The 21,237-nt window shown below is 44.8% G+C and overlaps 2 protein-coding genes across 2 annotated transcripts; both read right to left on the minus strand.

Annotated features, from left to right (window-relative positions):
* Window positions 1-2,291: 2,291 nt before the first annotated feature.
* Window positions 2,292-4,377, minus strand: LOC119395989 (uncharacterized). Its single transcript, XM_037663018.2, has 3 exons — window positions 4,201-4,377; window positions 3,645-3,810; window positions 2,292-2,495 (listed from the first exon to the last, which is right to left on the minus strand). Exons 1-3 carry the CDS (start codon window positions 4,369-4,371, stop codon window positions 2,368-2,370), a joined length of 465 nt encoding a protein of 154 aa, XP_037518946.1. The 5' UTR covers window positions 4,372-4,377; the 3' UTR covers window positions 2,292-2,367.
* A 43-nt stretch (window positions 4,378-4,420) lies between these two features.
* On the minus strand, window positions 4,421-12,064 carry LOC119397767 (uncharacterized). Its single transcript, XM_049416695.1, has 5 exons — window positions 11,915-12,064; window positions 8,802-8,885; window positions 5,715-5,795; window positions 5,211-5,279; window positions 4,421-4,685 (listed from the first exon to the last, which is right to left on the minus strand). The coding sequence occupies exons 1-5, from the start codon at window positions 11,951-11,953 to the stop codon at window positions 4,608-4,610; spliced, it is 351 nt and encodes a 116-aa protein (XP_049272652.1). The 5' UTR covers window positions 11,954-12,064; the 3' UTR covers window positions 4,421-4,607.
* Window positions 12,065-21,237: the final 9,173 nt, after the last annotated feature.

Genomic DNA, 21,237 nt, shown 5'->3' on the forward strand with positions numbered 1-21,237 from the left:
TTTTCTCAGAGCAAAACGCATTAGGTAGATTCTGGTAGATTCTGGTAGTGTTCGTCTATACCTTGCCTGCCGTCAGATGCACGGGGGACGGAGGCAGCAAAGCGTCATCGTCTTGCCGAAATACTTGACGATCTTGAATTTCGGTCCGGGACAAGCAAGCCCCCCCCCCTCCCCCTACAAATCTGGTCGGATTATCCTTCCCCGTAAGGGGGGCTCTTGCTCGGCATTTTACGGTAAGACTAGTGGGCTAGGGTCCCTACACATAATCACTAAGCGCGTGGCTACGCGCGCAAGAATGCATGTGCGACGTGCGCGCTCAAACAAGCAAAAAAGCAATCAAATTCACTTTACCTTCTGTAGTAAACGGTGGCTGGCATTGCATCAAAGAAAGCAGGATGCGCTGAGCTTGCGATTCCATCATGTAATAGTAGGAAACGGCAACTTTGCAGGATAACGAGCAAGCGAGTGCGTCCTACCGGTCACCGCCACATGTGCTTTCCCCGGCCGCCCGGCTCAGATCACGCGTGCTTCGTAGCACAGGATACTGGGATGCATAACATTTCTCCTCACTCTTTTTTTTACTCTCTCCCACCTGCTCTCCGGAATCGTGCCGCATTCCAGTGGCAGATCGAGTGACGCTGCTCTCAGTGCTCTGCCCCCCACTCCTCACTGCACGGAGCCCCTACTCCTGTTCTCTCAATGGAATTCGCCGTTAGCTTCATCAATCGTCCGTGACACGCTTTCTGACACAAGGGTCTTTCGTACGTAAGAGCGGCAAATCACTGCATTGGGGTCCTCACTGTAGTTCATCAATACAGTTTTTTCAACGCTGACAGTGTTTTTCTCACTATCCAGAGTAGCCAAAACGTACCCAACACCGTCATAGTTGGGAAATTTATGGAGTGCCCAGTGCTCCGTGGGTTTGGGAACTTCGCTTAATTCAAACGGGCGATTCTCAGCGTCGTCACTGTTGTTCGCAGCCTCGCTTGTCTGCATGTCGTCCTCTTGAATGCACCGCCTTTTTGTTTGGTGGTCGTGGAGGCGTGAGGAAGCTCGCTTCTTTGTGGGCCGCTCGCACGACAGAGTTTTCGAAAGGTACCTGGGGAGGTTTGGCAATATCGTGGGCACTGCATCTGGCGAGAGAGATGGCTTCCCACGGGGTAAACGCACCTCTTTGCCGTCGATTACGTGTACGTAATCTCTCAGTACATATTTTCCTTCAAAATGAAGCTCGCACACGGCGTCAGTCACTTCCAGTGGCTTGTCCTTGCGGTGTATATTCCGTTCCCACGTGCGGCGCATTTCTTCATCCTCAGGGACACTGAACAGAGACAACTTCGGGGCATCTTTCACTCTGCTATACCCAGTTTTACAAGCTGGCGCAAAACAATAATTCTTTCGCCGAGGTTTCCCCATCTAACTCAGCGTTACGTTCATCACACCACCAAAAACACCACGCACGAGCGACTACAATCGTCAGCGCCTGTTGTCCCAACGCACGTTGCTGTGAGGAGGTTTCAGGAGAAAGGCGCAGTGGCGACCCCACGCCGCGCACGAAGCGCACTACTCCGGGCTTAGATGGGGTTCCCGTCAGCCTCACTAACGAACTCGAACATAACACCAAAGAAGCACTGCTGAAAGCCGTAGAAAAGTGCTTACAGGAGAGGGAAATACCAGACAGTTGGCGAAAAAGTAGAATGAACTTATTCTATAAAGGCAGGGGAGAAAAGGATAACATTCGCCCGTATAGACCGCTAACCATTACCCCAAGCAACATTTTTTCCTTGGCAAGATGTCGGCGCGAGGTCTGTGGCCGACTGCGAAGTGGTTGGCCCAACCTCGGCAACCAAGGTGGGCCCGGCGATGGGGATTGACATTGGCCTAACGTCGGCCGACGTCGGCAACTAATGTGGGCCCGACTATGGTGGCCGACTTGTCCGTCGGCGCTCCATGCGAGGGCCTATCATGGTAGTACGGTACATTGAGAGTCGGCCTACCGTCGGGCCGATGTGTTTGGCCAAACGTTGCCGAGCGCGGGCCACGCGCTGCCCAATGGCGGTCCTGACGACAATAATGCTCAGCATTGCGTCGGCCCGACGCTGGAAGCTGACTTCTTTGCTTTTGCTGCTTCTGTCAATATTAGCATTTACGTCATGCAATTAGAACAGCATGCGCATCATGAGTCATGCTTCTATTTTAGTCGGCGGAGAAGCGGCACAAGAAAAGCGACTGCTTTTGTTTTTTCGTCACTTTTCCGGGCGCATGAATGAGAAGCAAACGATTCCTTTTCATGCTTTTATTTTTGTTTATCATATAGCCTGCACTGTTGCAGAGTCTTGGGAGTAGCACGCGGCGTTTACGTGGGTCCTAAACGGGTCCCCGGTGTCGCCTCTCGTTTCGGCCGCCGGCTCTGTCAACCGCCCCGACTAGCCAGCGTTTTGTTGTTCCGCTCACTGCTTCAAGCGAAGCAGATGGGAAGCTGCTCCTCACCAATGCTGCAATAAATCAACGCATATAAAAGACAGCTGATTTAAGTGTAGAACAGACTGTTCGACGAGTTGGTGAGTCATCTTTTAAGTGGCGGTGCGCGAAAAGGTCAGTTACACTAGAAAAAGAAATACGAACACAGCGCAGACAACTTTGGATTTTATTGAAACAGCAAATATATATTGCAGATAATATATAGAAAACGAATAATATCTGCATTTCGATACAACCCTAAGTTGATAGCCTGTATTGCATGTGATCGTGCGTCTTCATTCTTATGCTACTTTTCGCGCACCATCACTTGAAGGTATACTTCAGTTGATTAATTGCAATCCATTCCAAGAATGGAATCATTCAAAATATCATGAAGTCAGATATGCCCGAGCATAGGCGTGCGGACGAGGGGGGCAGGGGTAGGGGGGGGGGGCGACCGCAATGGTGGCGGTATATATATGCTAAAAATTGATCACTGAACCCTTAGGAGGAGGGCGATAACACCAATGGTTTATAAAAAGAAACCGCTCATGGAACATGAATGCTAGTGCCACGTTGTCGTGACCAACAAAACGTGGCTTAACGATTTCACTTTATTGGGCTACCTTTTGCCGAATAAAACAAAGATAACCCAAAGCACAGATACAGCGGCAAGCACAGTCGTCGATCGTGGACATAAAATCTAAGCATCAAAGCATCGGCTAATAATACAAGTCATGGTACATTCCAACAGCAGCGCTGGCGCACATTACAGGATGTATGTATACGTCACTATTCGCGTCGCGCAATGCAGTCTGATTACGGGCTTATTTTGCTATAGAACAGGCAATAACATTTGAGACTGTTCCGATACGTCCTGCGCCCAGCGACAAAGCACTGATACTTCACTTTTTGCTGATAAAAAACGGCCACCGTGAAAGCATAAACATGCATAAGTATGGTGAATGGGAAGAAAATCCTCAAAAACAGTGACGAAATAGAAATTTCGCAGGCAGTATTTACTTATTGCGTTTTGTTAATGAGAATACCTCTTTCAATGCCATTCGCATCAATATGCAATGATGCGGCGCGCATTAGCGCGTGTTTGCTTTTTAATTAATGCGTGCGCCCAAATTTTGCCTAATTGCACAAGAATAGCTTTATTAGCATGCGACGTTTCTTACTCAGCATGAAGTTCACGATGGCCGTGAGTTCGGAGAAGGCGTGTTTCCTTCCCTGCGACCCCTTCCAGCTGAACTTGAGGACAGCTTCCTTTGATAGGAGGTTCTGCAGGAGGGTACGAACAGCATGGCCTGGATCTGTGCCGCCATATCTCGAGTAATACTCCACCTGCGAAACATGCAGTCCATGCATATACCTATAGTTGAAGTAGATATGATGTCGCATTTATCTTCAGTGCTATAATGCGTGCAAGGCAGAATTTAAGAAATGTTGTCAGGACAACTGCAAAACGGCTGCACATTTGTATGCCAGGGGCGTAGCCCGTGCCCCCCCCCCCCTTCGATTTTTTTTTTTGTGTGCCATGGCATGCAGAGCTCAAAATGACACTCGATCACATCTGCCTGCCCGACCCCCACTTCAGATCAAGGAGGTGCCCGCCCCCCTTGAAAAAAATTTCTGGCTACGCTCCTGTTGTATGTAAATGGCTTAATGATAATCAACAAAAAATTAAAAATGAATATGTGCAGCCTGTCGAAGAACACAACGTATACCACTCACCATCTGCTCCATATGGCTATCTGTAGCCAGGTACTTCTCCAAACTCAACACCTCTTGGAAGTCTTTTGCTGGAAGGTCAGGGCAGTCACCAGGTAGCGCCGCGACGAACTTCTTTGAAGTTGAAGCAGCAAGCAGCTGCTTCACGTTGGAAAGCTCGTTAAGAAGGCGCATCTGATTATCAAATACCTTCTTCTCGAAAACTGTAAGCAACCGTGACAAAAATATGGTTGTTAATATAACCCGAAATATATATTGGCCAATACAGCAATATATAGTACTATGCACCCCTATCTAGAATCAATCTGGACAATCGTATTCATGAACAACGACCACGTAGATGCTGACACAGGGTGATCAAATCATGGCAAGTTCTGACAGCTCCCAAATTGAAAACATTTCAAAGAAATTTAGAAAAACAACGTACATACCAGAAAATCGTGCGGAGAAAAGGCTGAATTGTTCTTCCAGTGCGGTAGTGTCTTGTGCTGTAATATTAAAGAATGAATGAGCGTACCAATATTGCCATCCACATGGTGAGTGAGTGACTGAGTAACATTGCTTTGACCGCATGGCCCTGTAGTCTGGATAGAGCAAGGGGGAATAACGATATGCTAGGTAAAAACAAATAGCACATTGCACGATGTCTTGGCACGGAAAGTGCCAAAACGAAATCCCCGTTGGTCTTGTTGGTGCGCTAATTGGTTCTGGATCATAGCGATAAAATAACAGCGTGAAATGGCGGAGAGGAGGCTTTTATTCATTCACTGTATAGACACCACCGTGCAACAATCGTCAGCCTGAGAGGCCGGCTAAGTTCAGTTACTATGTGTGCGTGCAATAAGTTAAAAAAGAACACTGTGTGTTTGTGTTCTTATGATGTGGTGTTCAATAACACAGCTCTCGACATTTTTATCTGACATCCCTCATGACCTAAAAGAATACTGTGTAGGTCAAGCAGAATATTGCTTACCTCATTTTACAATAACAAGTGACACATCTATAAAACGCACCTTGTACGTTTCGTTCATCCATCCCTCGTCGTCTCTGCTGATCACAGTCAGGGCGCACTGCGCGGCTTCCTTTAACAATAAAAAGAGAAAAAAGCAATTGTTTACCTTTGCGTCATTAAACAAATGAATTTATTTGGTGTTATGTGCAAAAATCATGATACGACTTTGATCACTCGGGGACGTTTAACGCACCTTCAAATCTCGGTATATATATAACCCATCGTTTTTGCATTTTGCCGTGTCTTAATGCGGCCTCCACGGCCGGCCGGCATGGAACGCACGAGCTCGACCCAAATAGCGCAACGTCACTGCTATACGATGCTAGAGCGGCAGATAACCAGTCATAAGACTTACTTCGTTTTTCGTGCCCGCGGCTGACAGTCGATAGGTGTGGTCTGCCATTTCTGGTACCTGTATTGTAAATCGAGGTGCAGTATTGTAGTCGGTTCAAGATGGCGCATTGCTGGAAGATGGCACATACTCTTTAAAAAATGCGATGCCTACCTGATCCTCTCTGCTGCATTTGCATAGCGGGCGGCCGTGCTTGATGAAGTCGGCGTGGTCCTCCACTAGGTAAGCCAGCATCTACAAAAATTGCAGGATTGCTCATACCAGGCAGGATGATATCACAAATAAATGTTTCTAACTAGCAGCTGACAAGGATATCCATGATGTGTTCCAATTCGCTCAGACGTATGTGGTACACATATTTCAAGAAAATAATCATAGTTCCACATCAACCCCTACTCAACATCATGTGCGAAATCAATCTATATAACGGCAAATGCTTGGATAGCCGTGGATTAAATAAAATAGTTTTGTATCATATAGTTGGTTGCCTCAAGTTCATTATTCCGATAGACAGGCTTTGTAGAAAGAAACAATTTTGTATGATACACTCTAAGAAAAAAAAGAGTATGCGTGACTCTTTTCGGAGAGTTCTGACTTGCCACGTATAGGACTCTCTTTAAATAGTCACGGTGACTCTCTTGGTGGGTCAAAGTCGGCTCGCTCTAGGAGAGTCCCCTGACCCTCTAGGAAGAGTGGAAAGACCCTCCCGACGAGCCGAGCAGGCTGAGGACGAAGAACTCGAATCCTGGTGCGGCCACGCGAAAGAAAGAATGGTCACGTATGGTGAAATTGTCATGCATTACCGTAGGGCAAGATTGAAGTACCCACCCCCTGACAAGTCGCTAAATAAGCAACAGTCGACAACATGGCGATTATTACAGACGCGAACATTCCCTACACCCACGCTGTACAGTCGCATATACCCGGACGTTTACACACCACAGTGCAAAGCTTGCGGGATGGCTCGCGCCAACCTCGACCACATTATCTGGGCATGTCCCGCAGCGACACACACCACCAAACACAGCAAGAACCCTACACTTAAGATTACCACGCCCGAGCAGTGGGAGGCTATGCTGCTCAGCGCGTGCCCGGATGACCAACTCTGGGCAGTCCGGCTGGCCGAAGACGCCGCCAAGACCCAAGGTCTGGCCGCCGCCTGAGGAAGGGGGGCTCCGGTTGGGCTAGTCTCCCGGCCCCCGCCTCCCTTGACCCCAGCAAGGACAAAATAAAGTTATGTCTCTCTCTCTCTCTCATCCGAAGGATCACGTTACCACTTATAGGGAGTCAGACGACTCTTGCCGGTAACACTCCTACGGGGGTCAAGTGAGCCACACCGAGCGTCAAGGGACTCCACAAGTATATTAAGCTACTCTTTTGACCCTTGCTCTACTTGTGCGCGACTACTGTTGAAAATAGTGGAGTATTCATTTTAAGCAAGTGCAATAATACTTGCCGTTCTGCCCAGCGACTGCAAAAAAAGAATAGTTCAATTTTAGCATTATTTTAATAAAACTCGTCAAAACAACACATATTTTCTAGCAAAGTTATATAGAAAGCGCGAAAAGATGGTCAGTGATTTCCAATTAAGAAGTTAAGATATTCCTCATTTACATGCTTGTATGAGTATAGCCAACTAAAATGTGTGACTGTGATGTGCACAGTGTCATATGGTGCTAAATAAACAGCAGAAATTGGCATTATGTTTCCATATTTATTCTTATGATTAAGAATAAATCAAGAAGTGATGACGGCTGGAGACATCAGACTTGTGGCTTGCTAGGTTGTCGCTCCTGTTCAGCGTGAGCACCATGAAAAACGGTATCTGAAAATAAGAACGTGATATGATGAGAAAATGAAATTGCAGTAAAGCTTTGCAAAACCTACACAATAAGTGGTTCACACAGACATAATAAAGGCTAACAACAAAACAACAAATGCAAACAGGCATGGTTAGGAACCAAGTTTTTTGACGTCGAGATCAGACATGTCATATGCTGGAATTACCGCACATAGCTCCCACAATCACGCACACTCACTCGATTCTGTAATAACGCCCAACGTCATCGCAGTGTATGCAAATCACGAAAACAGCAAACAGAAACGAGGGAAGAGTGCACGGCCGCGGCCGCACCAACGCGCGCCGTCGAAAGCCTAGAGCTTTTTCACTATACCGGTGAAGCGTGTCCAACTTGAATGACTACCGCGCACGTTCTGGAAGCACCGTACCATATCTGCACCTCAAACTACCGTCTTTAAGCCAACAAAAACCATTATATATAGTGCGTCTGAGCGTTCTGTGCACAGGCATTTTTTTTTTTTTTTCACGTTCCCACGCGCCGAAGCACGCTACACATTCAAGGTCGATGGAAATGTTATGAAGTAGACTAAAGTGCATCTCAAAACGACATCTTGCACATTCAGTAGCGCAGACACAACGTGCGATCAGCAAAAAATGACCCTTGATAATTGTTTCCATCGCTCACTATACGGGAGCTTGCATAGCAACGCGCATAGCGGTGGCAACTCGTTAACTGACACCTTTAGTTGGGCATCCGCAACATCCCTGCGGACACAGGCTGCTGTTGGAAATGGCTGGCAGATAACTTCCGCAGAGCTGCTGCAGACGCCCAGCTAAAGCTGTATAATTAGCACCTACGAAAGCAGTACACTCATCGTTAACTGGCGCCCGTTGTTCCTGTCCGCAGCTCCAGGAATATTCCGTCCACCAAGCGTCACCGCGTCACTTCGTGCACGGAGCCGGCGTCAACACCAACACCACCGAAGACGCGCATGAACAGACACACAACCCGCGCAACCAACACGCAACGCATTCCAAGAGACGAGAAGACCGAGAGGAAATCAGAAGCGGCACGCCACCCCGGCGCCGTTGTGGCGCGTTGCCTCGCCTCCGTCGTCGAGCCAACGCGCCACAACGGCGCCAAAGGGCAAGCGCGCGATATGTATGGCGTATACGGCGGCGCCGCCAATCGAAACGCGCTTCAGGAGAGTCCCGTGACTCCAGTCGAATTGCGAACTCTCTCTGCCTGTACCTTCCAAAAGGGGTCAAATGGACACCCGAAGAGAGTCACGCGGCCGTGACCCTCTTTTGACTCTTTTTTTTCTTAGAGTGTAGGCTTTGACGCAAATCTACTATTTCATGTCCGCGTTTTCATGCGTCATCTTGCATGTGTTGTGTCACCTATTAATAAACAAAAACACCATTGCTGTATCACTCACCTTCCAGCGCCTGTTGTGACGACTGTGAACGCTGCGTACTTGGCGATGACAAGTGATCTCCCTGTGCATGCTGGCCATTGACATCTATATCACCCAGACAAAAGCACAGCGAATATTAAGTGCAATGATCACTCCACGAAACTCCACCTAAACAATACAACTATTCAGTTTAACACAGAATTTGAGTTTTAGCTTGCAAGCCCAAGCATGTGTGTGTCTCACTCGAGAGAACAAGGTGCTTGAACTTAACAAGCGCTATGGTGGGCTGGTTGGTGCATAGCTACGTGAAAGATGAGGAGCAAAGTTACGAACGAGAAGAAAAATAGCAGGTACAGAAAAAAACGTCAACTCACAATTAGTTTTATTATTCGTAATATACTCAGAATATATATGCTTTCTGTAGACATGTGCAGACCTAAAACGCTCACCGAATGTGAAAAAACAGACAAGGTGTGAAATTCAGATTATAACTAGGGCATGTAGGACACAGCTAAAAGAAAAAATTTATTTTTTAATGTAAAATAACTGCAAACATGCGCACAGTTAGAAATTCCGAGCTCGTGCAGGAATAAACAGAACTCATGTTAAGGCAGGTAGCGCAAAGAGACACGGACACAAGCGAAGAATAAGTGCACAGGACAACCGCCAACTTCAAACTAAAGTTTATTTCCTGAATCCTCGCCTATTTATCTTAAATCACACCACCACATAGTCACCATGGAGAGAACAACTGATACTGCTGTGAATGTCATGACGCCGACTCACCTTGATCATCTCTTATACCTAAAATGATAACAATACTAAAACGCGCAAAACCGCGCAGTCAAACACTGATACACTCGAAAACATCACAATAAAACACGCATGGATTCAGGAAATAAACTTTAGTTTGAAGTTGGCGCTTGTCCTGTGCACTTATTCTTCGCTTGTGTCCGTGTCTCTTTGCGCTACCTGCCTTAACATGAGTTCCCACAAACTAGCCCAGTTATCCCTTCTAATAAACAGAAGCTGGTTAAAACGCAATTCGCAACGAGGTCATCCAAGGGACATCTAAATCTAGGAACTGATATTCACTTCTGTGCGGCAATACTGACGGCATACTCACACAAGTATCACCTTTTTTCCTAATTTAAAAGGCTTCGAGCAGTTCTCGAGCACATTTGCCTTTCCACTGTGCCTCGTGTCGCTGTGCACCGCGGTTTGATAACACGCGACTACTTGGAAGGAGCCCAGATGCGCTGACTCGAGAACTGCTCGAAGCCTTTCAAATTAGGAAAAAGGATGATACTTGTGTGAGCATGCCGTCAGTATTGCTGCACAGTAGTGAATATCAGTTGTTACACTTAGATGTCCCTTAGATGGCCTCGTTGCGAATTGCATTTTAATCCGTTTCTGTTTATTCCTGCATGAGCGCGGAATTTCTAGATGTGCGCATGTTTTCAGTGATTTTACATTAAGAAATCAACTGTTTGTTTTAGCTGTGTCCTACATGCCCTGGTTGTGATCTGCTTTTCACACCTCGTCTGCTTTTTTTTTTTCCTACACATGCGGTGAGGGTTGTAGGTCTGTGTCTTCAAAAAGCCTTTACAGTCCCAGTACTTCCGAAGAACAAAATTAATTGTGAGTTCGCATTCTTTCTGCCCCCTCTTTTTTCATCTCGTTCGTAACTTTGCGCCTCCTCTTTCAAGTGCTTGAACTTCAATAAGTCTGGCACTTATTTGTACCACGACACTATAAAACTGAATCGCGAAGACACAAGGCAGTAGGCTGCTTGATGGTACTGGAATAAGAAATACTCCGCATCGAGTGGTTGATGAGGTTAGAAAAACCAGGGTTACTGTATAACGTCAAACTATTCCGTTCTGTTCCTATTCCGTATATGCCATTAACGCTCCGTGAGTTGTCGAAATTTTCCGGGAGTTGCCCACCGTGCTTGTCTGTCAGATGATTCATCGACAGCCACAAAAACAACCCGTTTCATTAAAATATACAGACTGTTCAGGCATAGTTAGATAGAACGAGAGAGAATAATTTCTTTTTCTGACTCTGCATCTTTGTCATATTTATTCCTTGGCTATTATTAAAAAATTTCCGCGCCGCGCAAAGATCACCCTTGCTGTTATCCGCCGCCGCCGAACAAACTGTTTTTCTCAATAGCAGGGAAGTGCTCCGTTCCAAACACAATAGAAGGCAGATGTCCGCCACTTGTCCTGGTGCTGGCTACCCGTAGTTTCCGGCGAAAATTAAATTATTTGAGGAGATAATGAACATCTTGCCTGGTTGTATTTAACGCTCTCAAGACGCATAGAGCATCGCTCTGCGAATTATTCGCTGAGGATGCGTTGTATTTAACACCTCGCCGGAGGTTGCCGCAGTCACTCGCAGCAATCGGAGCATAGTCTCAACTTCAATTTCCTTATGTTCCACTTTCGCTCCACGACCTCAGTCGAATCAGAACCCTCTCCACTTCCACTCGACCCATGTCAGCCAGGGTGATAAGGAAATCGTGTCAAAACAGGTAATCCATTTTTTTTAAAAAAGGTGTGTCTGTATGCGTGGTGGGGGGAGGCTTCCTGCAAACAAGATGTGCGTTTGACAGGGCTGATCAAAAAAGGTTGTCGGTTCCCAGCGGAAGCATAAATTTTTCGGCAGGCAGAACAGAACAGCTTTAAGTTATGACGCCGAGATGTAGTTCATTTTCGATTATTTATAACACTCTTCCTCACAGATCATGATTAATGAATGACACATATGGAACAACCAGAGTAATCAAGTCATTTACATATTGGCTTACGTCAGTGCTAACCATCATCATCATCATCAGTGCTAGTCGGGCTTTTCAACCATGTTTTCAACGATAGGAGATTAATCTCAAACGCACATTTATGAAACTGTTTTTTCTTTACAGCGTACGTTCTATTAGTTCTCGGATAAACTTGTTTGATTTACTGAACGTGAGGTGTAGTCGTTATTTCTTTTAATTACAAGTATGAATATTATGTATGAAATACAGCATAACTGGATATAGTATGGCGCAACTCAACGTAATTACCATAGTGCAAATGAAACACGGGGTCACCGTAGTTTTGTTTGAATACGAGAAGAAAACTTACCTCGAACAGGAGAGACCTCTCTTTCCGACTCGCTGTCATCGCTGAAAGCGATTCTCTTTCTTTCGTGCCGAGTGTGTTTTTCTTGTTCCGAGTCAGATTCCAGGTGCGAAGTCACTTCCGCGTATGGTAGCGCTTCATTTGCCCTTTTTAACGATCCTGCAGGAAGCCGAGCACATCCTAATTCAGTCAAATACGCATTTGATTAAAAAGAAATAAGTCCGATACTTGGCGCCAAACCTTCTTTTCTTAGCAAGACTATGTATTTCGTTATATAAATGTGCAAGCTTACTTTTCGTGCACAGAATGCGTGCTCTGTATTGCTCCCAAGAGGCTTCAGCCGGAACACTTTTTTGTATCATCTTCGTCGTCTCGTATTGGGACGCTTTAGGCGGCCAGTAGCACCATGTTGTCTCTCCTCTTGAAAAACTATGAGCGCACAGAAAACACGGACGACAAAAAGACACACATAAGCGCCTACGTGTGTGCATATGTGTGTCTTTTTGTCGTCTGTGTTTTCTGTGCGCTCATAGTTTTTCAAGATGGAATACCAACGTGCCCAAACCGCCGCACTGCTGTCTCTCCTCGTCGCGACACCCAGGCATGTGGCACGACATAGGTACTTCCTTCTTCTATAAACTCTACTACATGATACCTAGAAATACAGATAGCAACGTACTGTCTGAGCTGCCAGTACATCATGTGCTTCTTTAGTTCAGATGGATATTTTTTTTACTGTTCATAGCTTTTTTTTACTGTCCACGTAAATTGCGCGTGGTACTCTAGCGACAGAACACTCATGACAAATTGAATGTACCATAATATCCCATCCTTTAATGAGCAATTACTGCATTGACAAATACCGCCACTGCGAAGTATAAAGATTTCTCAAAAAGTCGTATCTTTATCTCTATTGAACTGTGCTCATAATCACATCGCTGCAGCACGAACTCGTACGTATTTCAGAACTACCATAGGCTATTTTCTTTCAGAAGCCACGGAAGTGGCTTCTCAAAGAAGCAGTGCTACTCGGACCATAGGCTAAGGTCCCAGTAGCACTGTTTGTGCATGAATTTATTTTAGAACTCCTCGTAACGATGAAAGCATAAAATCAGCGCACATTTTTTCTGCTTGAGAACGGTAGTCTTTTTTATATTTTTATGACCACCCTAAGTTAACGAATAAATAAAAAATATTTACATTAAACAAAAGTATCACTATGAGTGAAAACAACACTTGTGAATTCAAGTTCGCAGGACTAGCTGAGCTGTATACAGCAGTGAGTACGATATTGACAAGTTATTATGACAAGCAATCACATAATTTGACGTAGGTCAACGCAAAACTTTGCCATCGTTCTTTTACATGAGTTTACATTACTCGGGTACGTCAATCATCAGGGGCGAAAGAAACTCGTCTGTTTAAACCACAGCTACTGCAACTTTTTCTCTTTCAGAAAGCTAAGAACTTGTCAATGTCTTGTGATTGTTTGCATGCAACCAACATTTTTTTTTTTCTGAATCACTCTCGTATTCCGGATTGAGCCTCAATTTCCTCCAGTTTAACGGTTCGGTGACGTAGCCATGCCATATGTTGCACGCAGTTAACAAATCAGTGCAGGAAAAAAATGACTATTCAATCTTGTGCCCGCAAGTCGCAAAAGCCTCATGAACTGCTTTTGAACCAATTCTGGAGTCGTGTTCATAATGCTGATCGTTCTCGTCCCTAATGTGTATTGATGCAACGAAAAAAAAACATTGCCTAGTTCTTCCCTTTCCCCAGTGTAATCGGAATACCTCGTTTCTTTCTGCTCTGTGTTCAATAATACCTTAAAACATCTACCTAGTCTAATACTCACGGTACGTTTCGAACGCATTAGTGGGCTAGACCCCTTTTTAGCTCTCATTTCTAATATTAAGTTAAGCTATAGGAATGAAACAAAGGCACAGCGATCATTAAAGCCCGTATTGATAGCACGTGAAAGCCTAAATTTATGTGGTATTAGAAAGCTGAGCATACTGGCTGGCTACAGGCTAAAAGTTGGCGCAGCTCACAGGAGGTGAAAAAGTGGGAAAAACACGTGTTTAGATTTGTACGGAAATATCTGCCCCTTACAGACTATGTCGGCAAAATCAAACACATCTAGGCTACTGCCACGGCATGAAACAAGGAAAATGGAGAGCAGAGAAGAACGACAAGGCCTGATATAGAGATCACCGATTATTTTGCATTGTTTCCCGACAACCTTTGTTGAAGCACTAGCAAGGAAGTTGTATATCAGCACAATTCTATTTCCTGTCAGTAAGACGCAATTATTAGGCTTCCTTGCGCTCAAAAGGCTGTTGTTACACTTTGCTTTCGAAAACTGCTTGCAGTTGGTGTAGAAAGGGCAGGCCCGTTAATGTGGATGGATTCGGGGATTACACCAAATCTCTGAAGTGGGTTTTTGAACTCACGATATATAGGAGGGCATACGGACTCTTCGTGTATCCTATTATACAACTGCTGATGAGGCTTGTTTCCAGATTTTACTGATAATTTCAGGTTTTTTAAGTAGTTTTCAAATGGAAAGCAGCTGAAGTTGTCGAGGACTCCAAACTTCCGGCAGTCGTCAGCTAGGTGTATCAGGCTATGCACATTGTACACCAACGATTCTTTTCCATAGAGCACTCGACATCTGTGCACAAAACACCGAAGCAACTCGTCTGCGTAATCAATAGATTCAGCCATGGCTGGACAGCAAAGAATCGCAATGCCAACGTGCAGACATATGAAGTGATCGTACGAGGCAGAGCAAAGCACAGTTTTCATAACAACAGGTCCTGCATATAGCAAGAAGAAGTGAAGTTCAGTTGCCTTCCATCGTTCATAAAGCTCGAGTGGCCTAGATTTTCGAGGAAAGTCTTGCGGAATGCACTTTCTGAAGCTAAAAAGTAGCTGTGAAACCTGTTGTATGGAACTTTGTGAAATCCTCACAGCAAATGAACCTTTCAACCAATAAGCGATGAGCTTTCTTACGACCCCGAGGCACACTACATGCATGTAGTCAAGAGGGAAGCTGGAAACCATGGGCAGGCCAATTCTGCTTAAGGGGGGAAAACCCTTATGATTTTCTGGTTGTGTCTGGAGTTCAAAAGATTCATCTGTGCGAAGTGGACTGTCCGTTGCCTGGAAAGTCATCCTTCCGAAGTACGTACATCTTGTACAGCATTTATCACAACCATAGTAGCCTGAAAAAGACTTAGTCGCTTTCACAAAGCTTTTGCCGGCGCGTCGCATAGTACCGCTTTTATGGTAAGAGTGAACTTTTTTTACCTGTAGTTGAAACCATCTCTAAGGATAGGTTCAATCTCTTGAGTAAATCGTTGCAAGTACTCATCTAGACAATGTGGCTTTGATGTGCCGCAGTATATTCCTACAGCGAACACTCTGTCTAGCGTTCTGTCTACGGGATGATGAACTTGGGTAAGAAGTGGCCAAACTTGCTGCTGAATACTCTTGTACAGTGGAAGTCCATCAATATTAAGAGATACAGAAAGCAGCCGTATTCTATCACCCATGTCATCCCAAAGGTCAATAGTGCGTGTGAGACCACTTAATAAACCAATATGTACGTACTCTCCACCACTAATAGGTACAGATGGAATGACGTCAGGTGTGTGGAGCAATGCGCGGCTACTTTTTGGAAGTTCTGGAAAGTGAGGCTTCAGAATCCCAAGCAATCTGTTAAGAGCGGACTGTCTGATATTGTTTTCAACTGCCCACGCCTGTAACGAGCACTTGATAGGTGCATGCCTTGACGCTTCAAGCTGAATGAGCTCAGTGTCACTGGCGGCTTCCTGGTCATTGCAGATTAGAGGAAACCGCATCCGAGTAATTTGCTTCATCATCAGTCACCGGGATTCCCCAACCCCCAAACTCTTCCTCACTGCTTGTTCTCGAATCAGTAGCAACCGAATGTGTACGATCTGCCCCTGTAAGATCTGCTTCTGCATTCGCCCGAGCATCTTCTGTTTCTTTGCTGCACTGACTACTCGCACTTTTCGAAGCTCTCGACAGCGCTTGGATCTCAAGTGCTTTTCCATTTTATATTACCTGGGGATTTGTCATTTCTGCAAAGAAAACAATGTGAACATTTAAAGAACTGTTCTTAAAAAAAAATAACTTTATAAAATAGTGCACTAATCTTCATGGATATTTATCGCTTAACGAAGCCTTAAAATTGCAGACAATTTATGACAACGAAATAATAATTATAACGAGTACTTCCCAAGTATATTACGATGCGGTATCTGGACGTGTTGAATATTTGTTTAGTTGGCATTTCAACAATGCACTGTTACCTTAAAAATGACGAATAGAAATGATCAAGTGCATATATAGTTCATGCATCGTTTTTGCACTCGTGCACTTTTGTTCAGCTTTAATGGAGTTATCGGGCAAAACAACTCGACAGTGTACAAGAGTAACAGCTGCGAATTAACAGCTCTCAGAATCATTATGAAATTTGCACTATAAGAGAATAATTGCTGCATTATCCACATGAACAATGCAAGTTTTTTTCTTCAGTGCCATTCCTTGCCACGTTTCGTCAGCTGTCATATTTTATGATTCGTGCACCGCTTACCAGCTTAAAGGCTTATAAGCAATGTTAATGGAGATCGCACAATCATGTGAATAAATGTGTTCGCATACCTGTGCGACTGAGCACAATCATTGAAATGCACAATCATTGAGCACAATCATCAAAGCCCAACGAAGCTGTTACGTTTGTTCGTCAAAGGGTTGCACGATACCGTGTACAGGGTGTTTTTTTTTTTTAGACAGTACAGATCTTTTTATAAAAATCCTATGGTAGTAAGGCTCTTGTCGTTTTCGTCGAGGCGGAAAAACTTTGGCGCAGTTAAAATTACAGTGTTGCCACTAATTAAAAAACTCGTTAATTAACTTTCTTAGTTATTGACTTCAGGGCAGGTGTTTTTATTAGAGTTGTAATGCGTACCAATTTATGGCATGCCTATTTCTTACAAATCACAAAAGTTGCACGTAGTTTGAGATATTCTTCATCGAATGTCAAGGGGGAAATCGAAACTGATCGTGCAAAGCGCGCACGAAGCGCGACCGTTCTGCTACGTAAGACCGGAACTACTCGTCACAAGGGCGCGACGAAATTTGAATTAAGACGCGCCGCGGCCGTATGTTTTCGTGAAAAGCTGCAGGTCATCTCGCTTCTGCCCGCGCCTTATTTTCGCGCGTAGTGTTTGGTGCTTACCCGCTTCTTTCGAACTGTGCGCAAGAAAACCACGATATCAACCTTCTCTCCGTCTGGCAAGCATAAAACTCAGGGGCTGCCACTTCGGCACTTCTTCTTGCAGACACGCGAAATAGTTATTCGCGCATCTTTATAGTTTAAGAAAGAAACACATAAGCACCACCCATCGCACGCAAACATCAAGCTGTCTACTTGTTATGCTTGCTGATTTTTCTGGCCAGATTCTGCTTCTGCGCGCCTTCATTCGAATTTCGTCACTTACCTGTCATGTGTCGTCCCAGTGTTCCGACGCACTTTGTGCGCGCCGGGCGCGATCAGTTTCGATTTCGCCCTTGAAATCCGATCATGAATATCTCAAACTGCGTGCAACTTTCAGGATCTCTAAAAAAATGGTTGTGCCATAAATTGGCACGCACTACAACTTTCTAATATAAACACCTGCCCTCAAGTCAATAATTAAAAAAGTTAATTAAGGATTTTTTGTTAATTAGTGGCAACGGTGTCATTTTAACTGCGGCAAAGTTTTTCCGCCTCTAAGTGGAGTGCGACTGCGAAAACGAAAAGAGCCTTACTTTCATACGATTTTTTATTTAAAAAATCTGTATTGTCTAAAAAAAAACACTGTATATGTAACGTAACGGGTCAGTCTATGATCAGTTCCGTCCCTGCGACACGAGCTGCTCAACTAAGCTCTGCAATACAGCTGAGTGCTACCACGTACATTACAGCACATAATTATAATCCTCATTTCCTAAAGCAAATTTGAATGCTGTTATCTGCAACAAGTGCATGGCCTCATCAAAATTTTGTAAGCGTATAAGCTAAGAACATCTCCCTGCTAGAATGATAGTTTTTACAATATTGTAACATTTTAGCATTTTTCGTATTTTTGTCAATTTCCCAATGGCCTCCTATAACTTCCTTGAATATTTGGAGTTGTCCGTGTGATGTTCGGAATGCCCCTGCGAAGTGTCATTCCAAGTAGCAACCTTCATTTTGCATACGGTACATTGTCACGATATTTTTGTTCGCTGCTATGTCTCTCTCTCTCTTTCTATATATATATATATATATATATATATATATATATATATATATATATATATATATATATATATATATATATAGAGAGAGAGAGAGAGAGAGAGAGAGAGAGCTCTGGCACAACGGAGGCGTTGTCTTGAACAGTGACATGTATATTTCTTTGCGAACAGTTTCAGAAGGAGTCCTCCCTTCTTCAGGGCACGAGTTAAAATACCGTTGAGCTTATTGTTTCTTCTGCGGCGTCGCTCTCCCCCTCGGACACACACACACACACACATATATATATATATATATATATATATATATATATATATATATATATATATATATATATATATACACAGAAGATCATCGCATGATGCAACATATGCGTATCAAGGCTGCAATCTAGTGACGGCATGCGCGAGTTCAGCAAGGACTTCGTGTGTGTGCGCTGTTTTACGCTGAAGCTTTACCAACTCGACCCAAATCGCGGCTTTACTCAAGAAGTGTCTTTATCGCTGTGTCTAAAAATAGCGTGCGTCGGACGTACCTTTAGACACAGCGTTATTCGACATATCAGCCAGGGGACCGGCCTTCATTCTGACGAAGGTGGTACCCGCGGCCGAAACGTCAAATAAAGACACTTATTTTCACTAGTGCGTCAACACCCCGCACATTATTCATGCACGCGAAGGCGAATTAATCGGAAACTCAACGGACACGGACCGAATATCAAAACCCGAATGGATTTCAGTTGTACCTACATGCGGTGTGCGGTTAGCTTATACAGGGCTCTTCTATAGCGACATTCTCGCAAACTTTTTCCCACGCGTGAGATGTTATCCTAGCATCATCAATAGCTTCTCTGTAAATGTATTGGCCAGCCACGCGTTTTACAGCAAAGCTAATATGGGAACCTATCCCGCCTGTCTGATTTACAATAAATATCTCATTTATTAGGATAACGGCGACTGCTTACCAATCGTTAGTAATACACAAGTCTGCCCTGCTCGAAAGCTTATATAAAAGGTGGCGTGCTGAAAGAATTAAAATTAAGTTGGTGCTTCTTAACGTATTAACGGCTTCCTAACGGATTGCTCTGAAAAGGCCACTTTGTAGTCGTAAGATCGAATTACTCGGCTATAATGAGCAGATACGGACAAACAAATCAATTTGATCTTACGTATATGTGTTTTATGGATCTTTCGTAACTTACGATTTATTTAACGTTCCTTAATTATCGTTTTTTGAGATCCTGCATGATCAGAGCGTCGTCGAGCGATCATATCATGCGACTAAAGCTTTATTAAAACAACATAAGTTTGGACATATTAGTATCCTATATGTCAACACCTAGTGCAAGACACAACACAAAGACGTGATCTTCGTCGTCTGTCATTGTCGAATATCACCCCGTACTTGTGTTGTGTCCGGCGCTAGATGCTAAAATTAAACTTTCTGACCAACTACAATAATTCACACGCGTAAGCATGATATAAGACCACACAGGGCAATTAGGCTCCGTGCAGACGTAACTCCGCCGCCAATGAAGGCGCCTCTAGCGGCAACGAGCGCAGACTTGGCGGGATACTCTCACCCTGCTCGCTCAACGGTTCCGCGATGACGGCGCGCGGCCTTCTCGCGGGCTGTTCGTTTTGTGTCTGTTATGCCAAACTCTAAGAATAATTGCTGCGTTGTTGGGTGCAGTAACACCTACAGAAATTCTCCAGGTACACGATTTCACTGGTTTCCAATCAGAGACCATGCACAATTTGCACGTTTGCCTAGCATGGCAATTACCCTGTGCGCCTTGGAGATACAAAAAAGAAAAAAAAAATGTACCGGCCTAAATAAGTGCACTAAATGTACATCGCAGAGCAGACTCATTGCCAAGACGAAGTGTCAAAAGGTAATAATTCACACCTTTGTCGCAGTAATTATGCAGAAACGATCATTTGCCGAAGCATTTCTGTTTAATAACATTCGTGCCGACAGTTCAGCCACTTCCTGATATGGCACTTCGACATACTGCTTGTATATACTCAGCAACTTGCCTGAGAGCCTACATAAAAATGAGCAAATAATCCGTTTCAAAACAAACAAGCGCAGCGTTTGAGTAGAGGCAGGAAGGAGCATGAGTTGGGACTGCGATGCCGCGTCGCTGGCCTCTGCCCGGAGCACGTCAGACAAAGTGCACTCAGTGCTGCCGAAAAACCCCAGCACGTGCTCGACGTCGATGCTCTTTGCCCTAACTGTAGAGGCAGAAGTTCCTCCAGATTATTTGTAATGAAGCTGACAAAAGCAGAAGAAAAAAAAAAGAAACTCGCTCACTTTTTTTCATTTTTTTTTGTGATTGCCACAGTTGAGTGTTTCGGGTAGACGTTTCTAATTGAAGGAAAGCCCCATGATCGCGGTTTGCTTGTCTTCGATGCGCAAGAAATTCATTCAGGCACAATGGAACTGCCGCGGCAGTTTTATACTTTCCTGCGACTCGGCACGGCACTCCCAGTTGGCCGCACGGATGTCCCTGCTTTAAGCGATAAGAAAACATTACGTGACCTGTAACTAAGAAAAAGCAAACTTAAGCGACATACCTCGATTTTCACGGATCTTCCCGGCGCGTTCATTCGCATCTGTGGTGCGCACTTCCCCGTGACTCGATCCGCGAGCAGCGTCTCTTCCACGAAGCCGTGAACATGCCTCGCCAGCCTCGCTTCGATCGAGAAGCTCTCTGCCCTTATTTAGATTAGCTCCTCGGAAGAAACCATCTATAGCACGTAGCTCTCTGAACACAAATGTAATAATAATTGACACGCTTTGCAGTGCCATGGCTAGCTAACAGCCGCTGTGACGACCGCTCGGCTGCACTGCATGGTTGAAATCGGCGCAGTGAACGCAATGCAGTCGCCGGTGTTGTCTCTTTCAAGCAGCCGCCAAGTCTGCTGCCACGTTAGCCTGAGGGTGACAAGCTGTGATCGTTTAGTGAACGAAGCGGCGCGCAGTTTCGCTCAACGAGCCCGTAGCCTCC

This window comes from Rhipicephalus sanguineus, chromosome 6, assembly GCF_013339695.2.
Source record: "Rhipicephalus sanguineus isolate Rsan-2018 chromosome 6, BIME_Rsan_1.4, whole genome shotgun sequence".
Lineage (NCBI taxonomy): Eukaryota > Metazoa > Arthropoda > Arachnida > Ixodida > Ixodidae > Rhipicephalus > Rhipicephalus sanguineus.

Excerpts from the sequence above, each read along its gene's own strand:
- LOC119397767 (XM_049416695.1), bottom strand. The coding sequence starts at position 11,953 with ATGACAGCGAGTCGGAAAGAGAGGTCTCTCCTGTTCGAG. Across the intron at positions 5,796-8,801 it reads GTCACAACAGGCGCTGGAAG|ATGCTGGCTTACCTAGTGGA; the intron begins GTGAGTGATACA and ends CAATTTTTGTAG. Across the intron at positions 5,280-5,714 it reads AATGCAGCAGAGAGGATCAG|GAAGCCGCGCAGTGCGCCCT; the intron begins GTAGGCATCGCA and ends TTATTGTTAAAG.
- LOC119395989 (XM_037663018.2), bottom strand. The coding sequence starts at position 4,371 with ATGCGCCTTCTTAACGAGCTTTCCAACGTGAAGCAGCTGCTTGCTGCT. Across the intron at positions 3,811-4,200 it reads ATAGCCATATGGAGCAGATG|GTGGAGTATTACTCGAGATA; the intron begins GTGAGTGGTATA and ends CATGTTTCGCAG. Across the intron at positions 2,496-3,644 it reads CATCGTGAACTTCATGCTGA|CATTGGTGAGGAGCAGCTTC; the intron begins GTAAGAAACGTC and ends GATTTATTGCAG.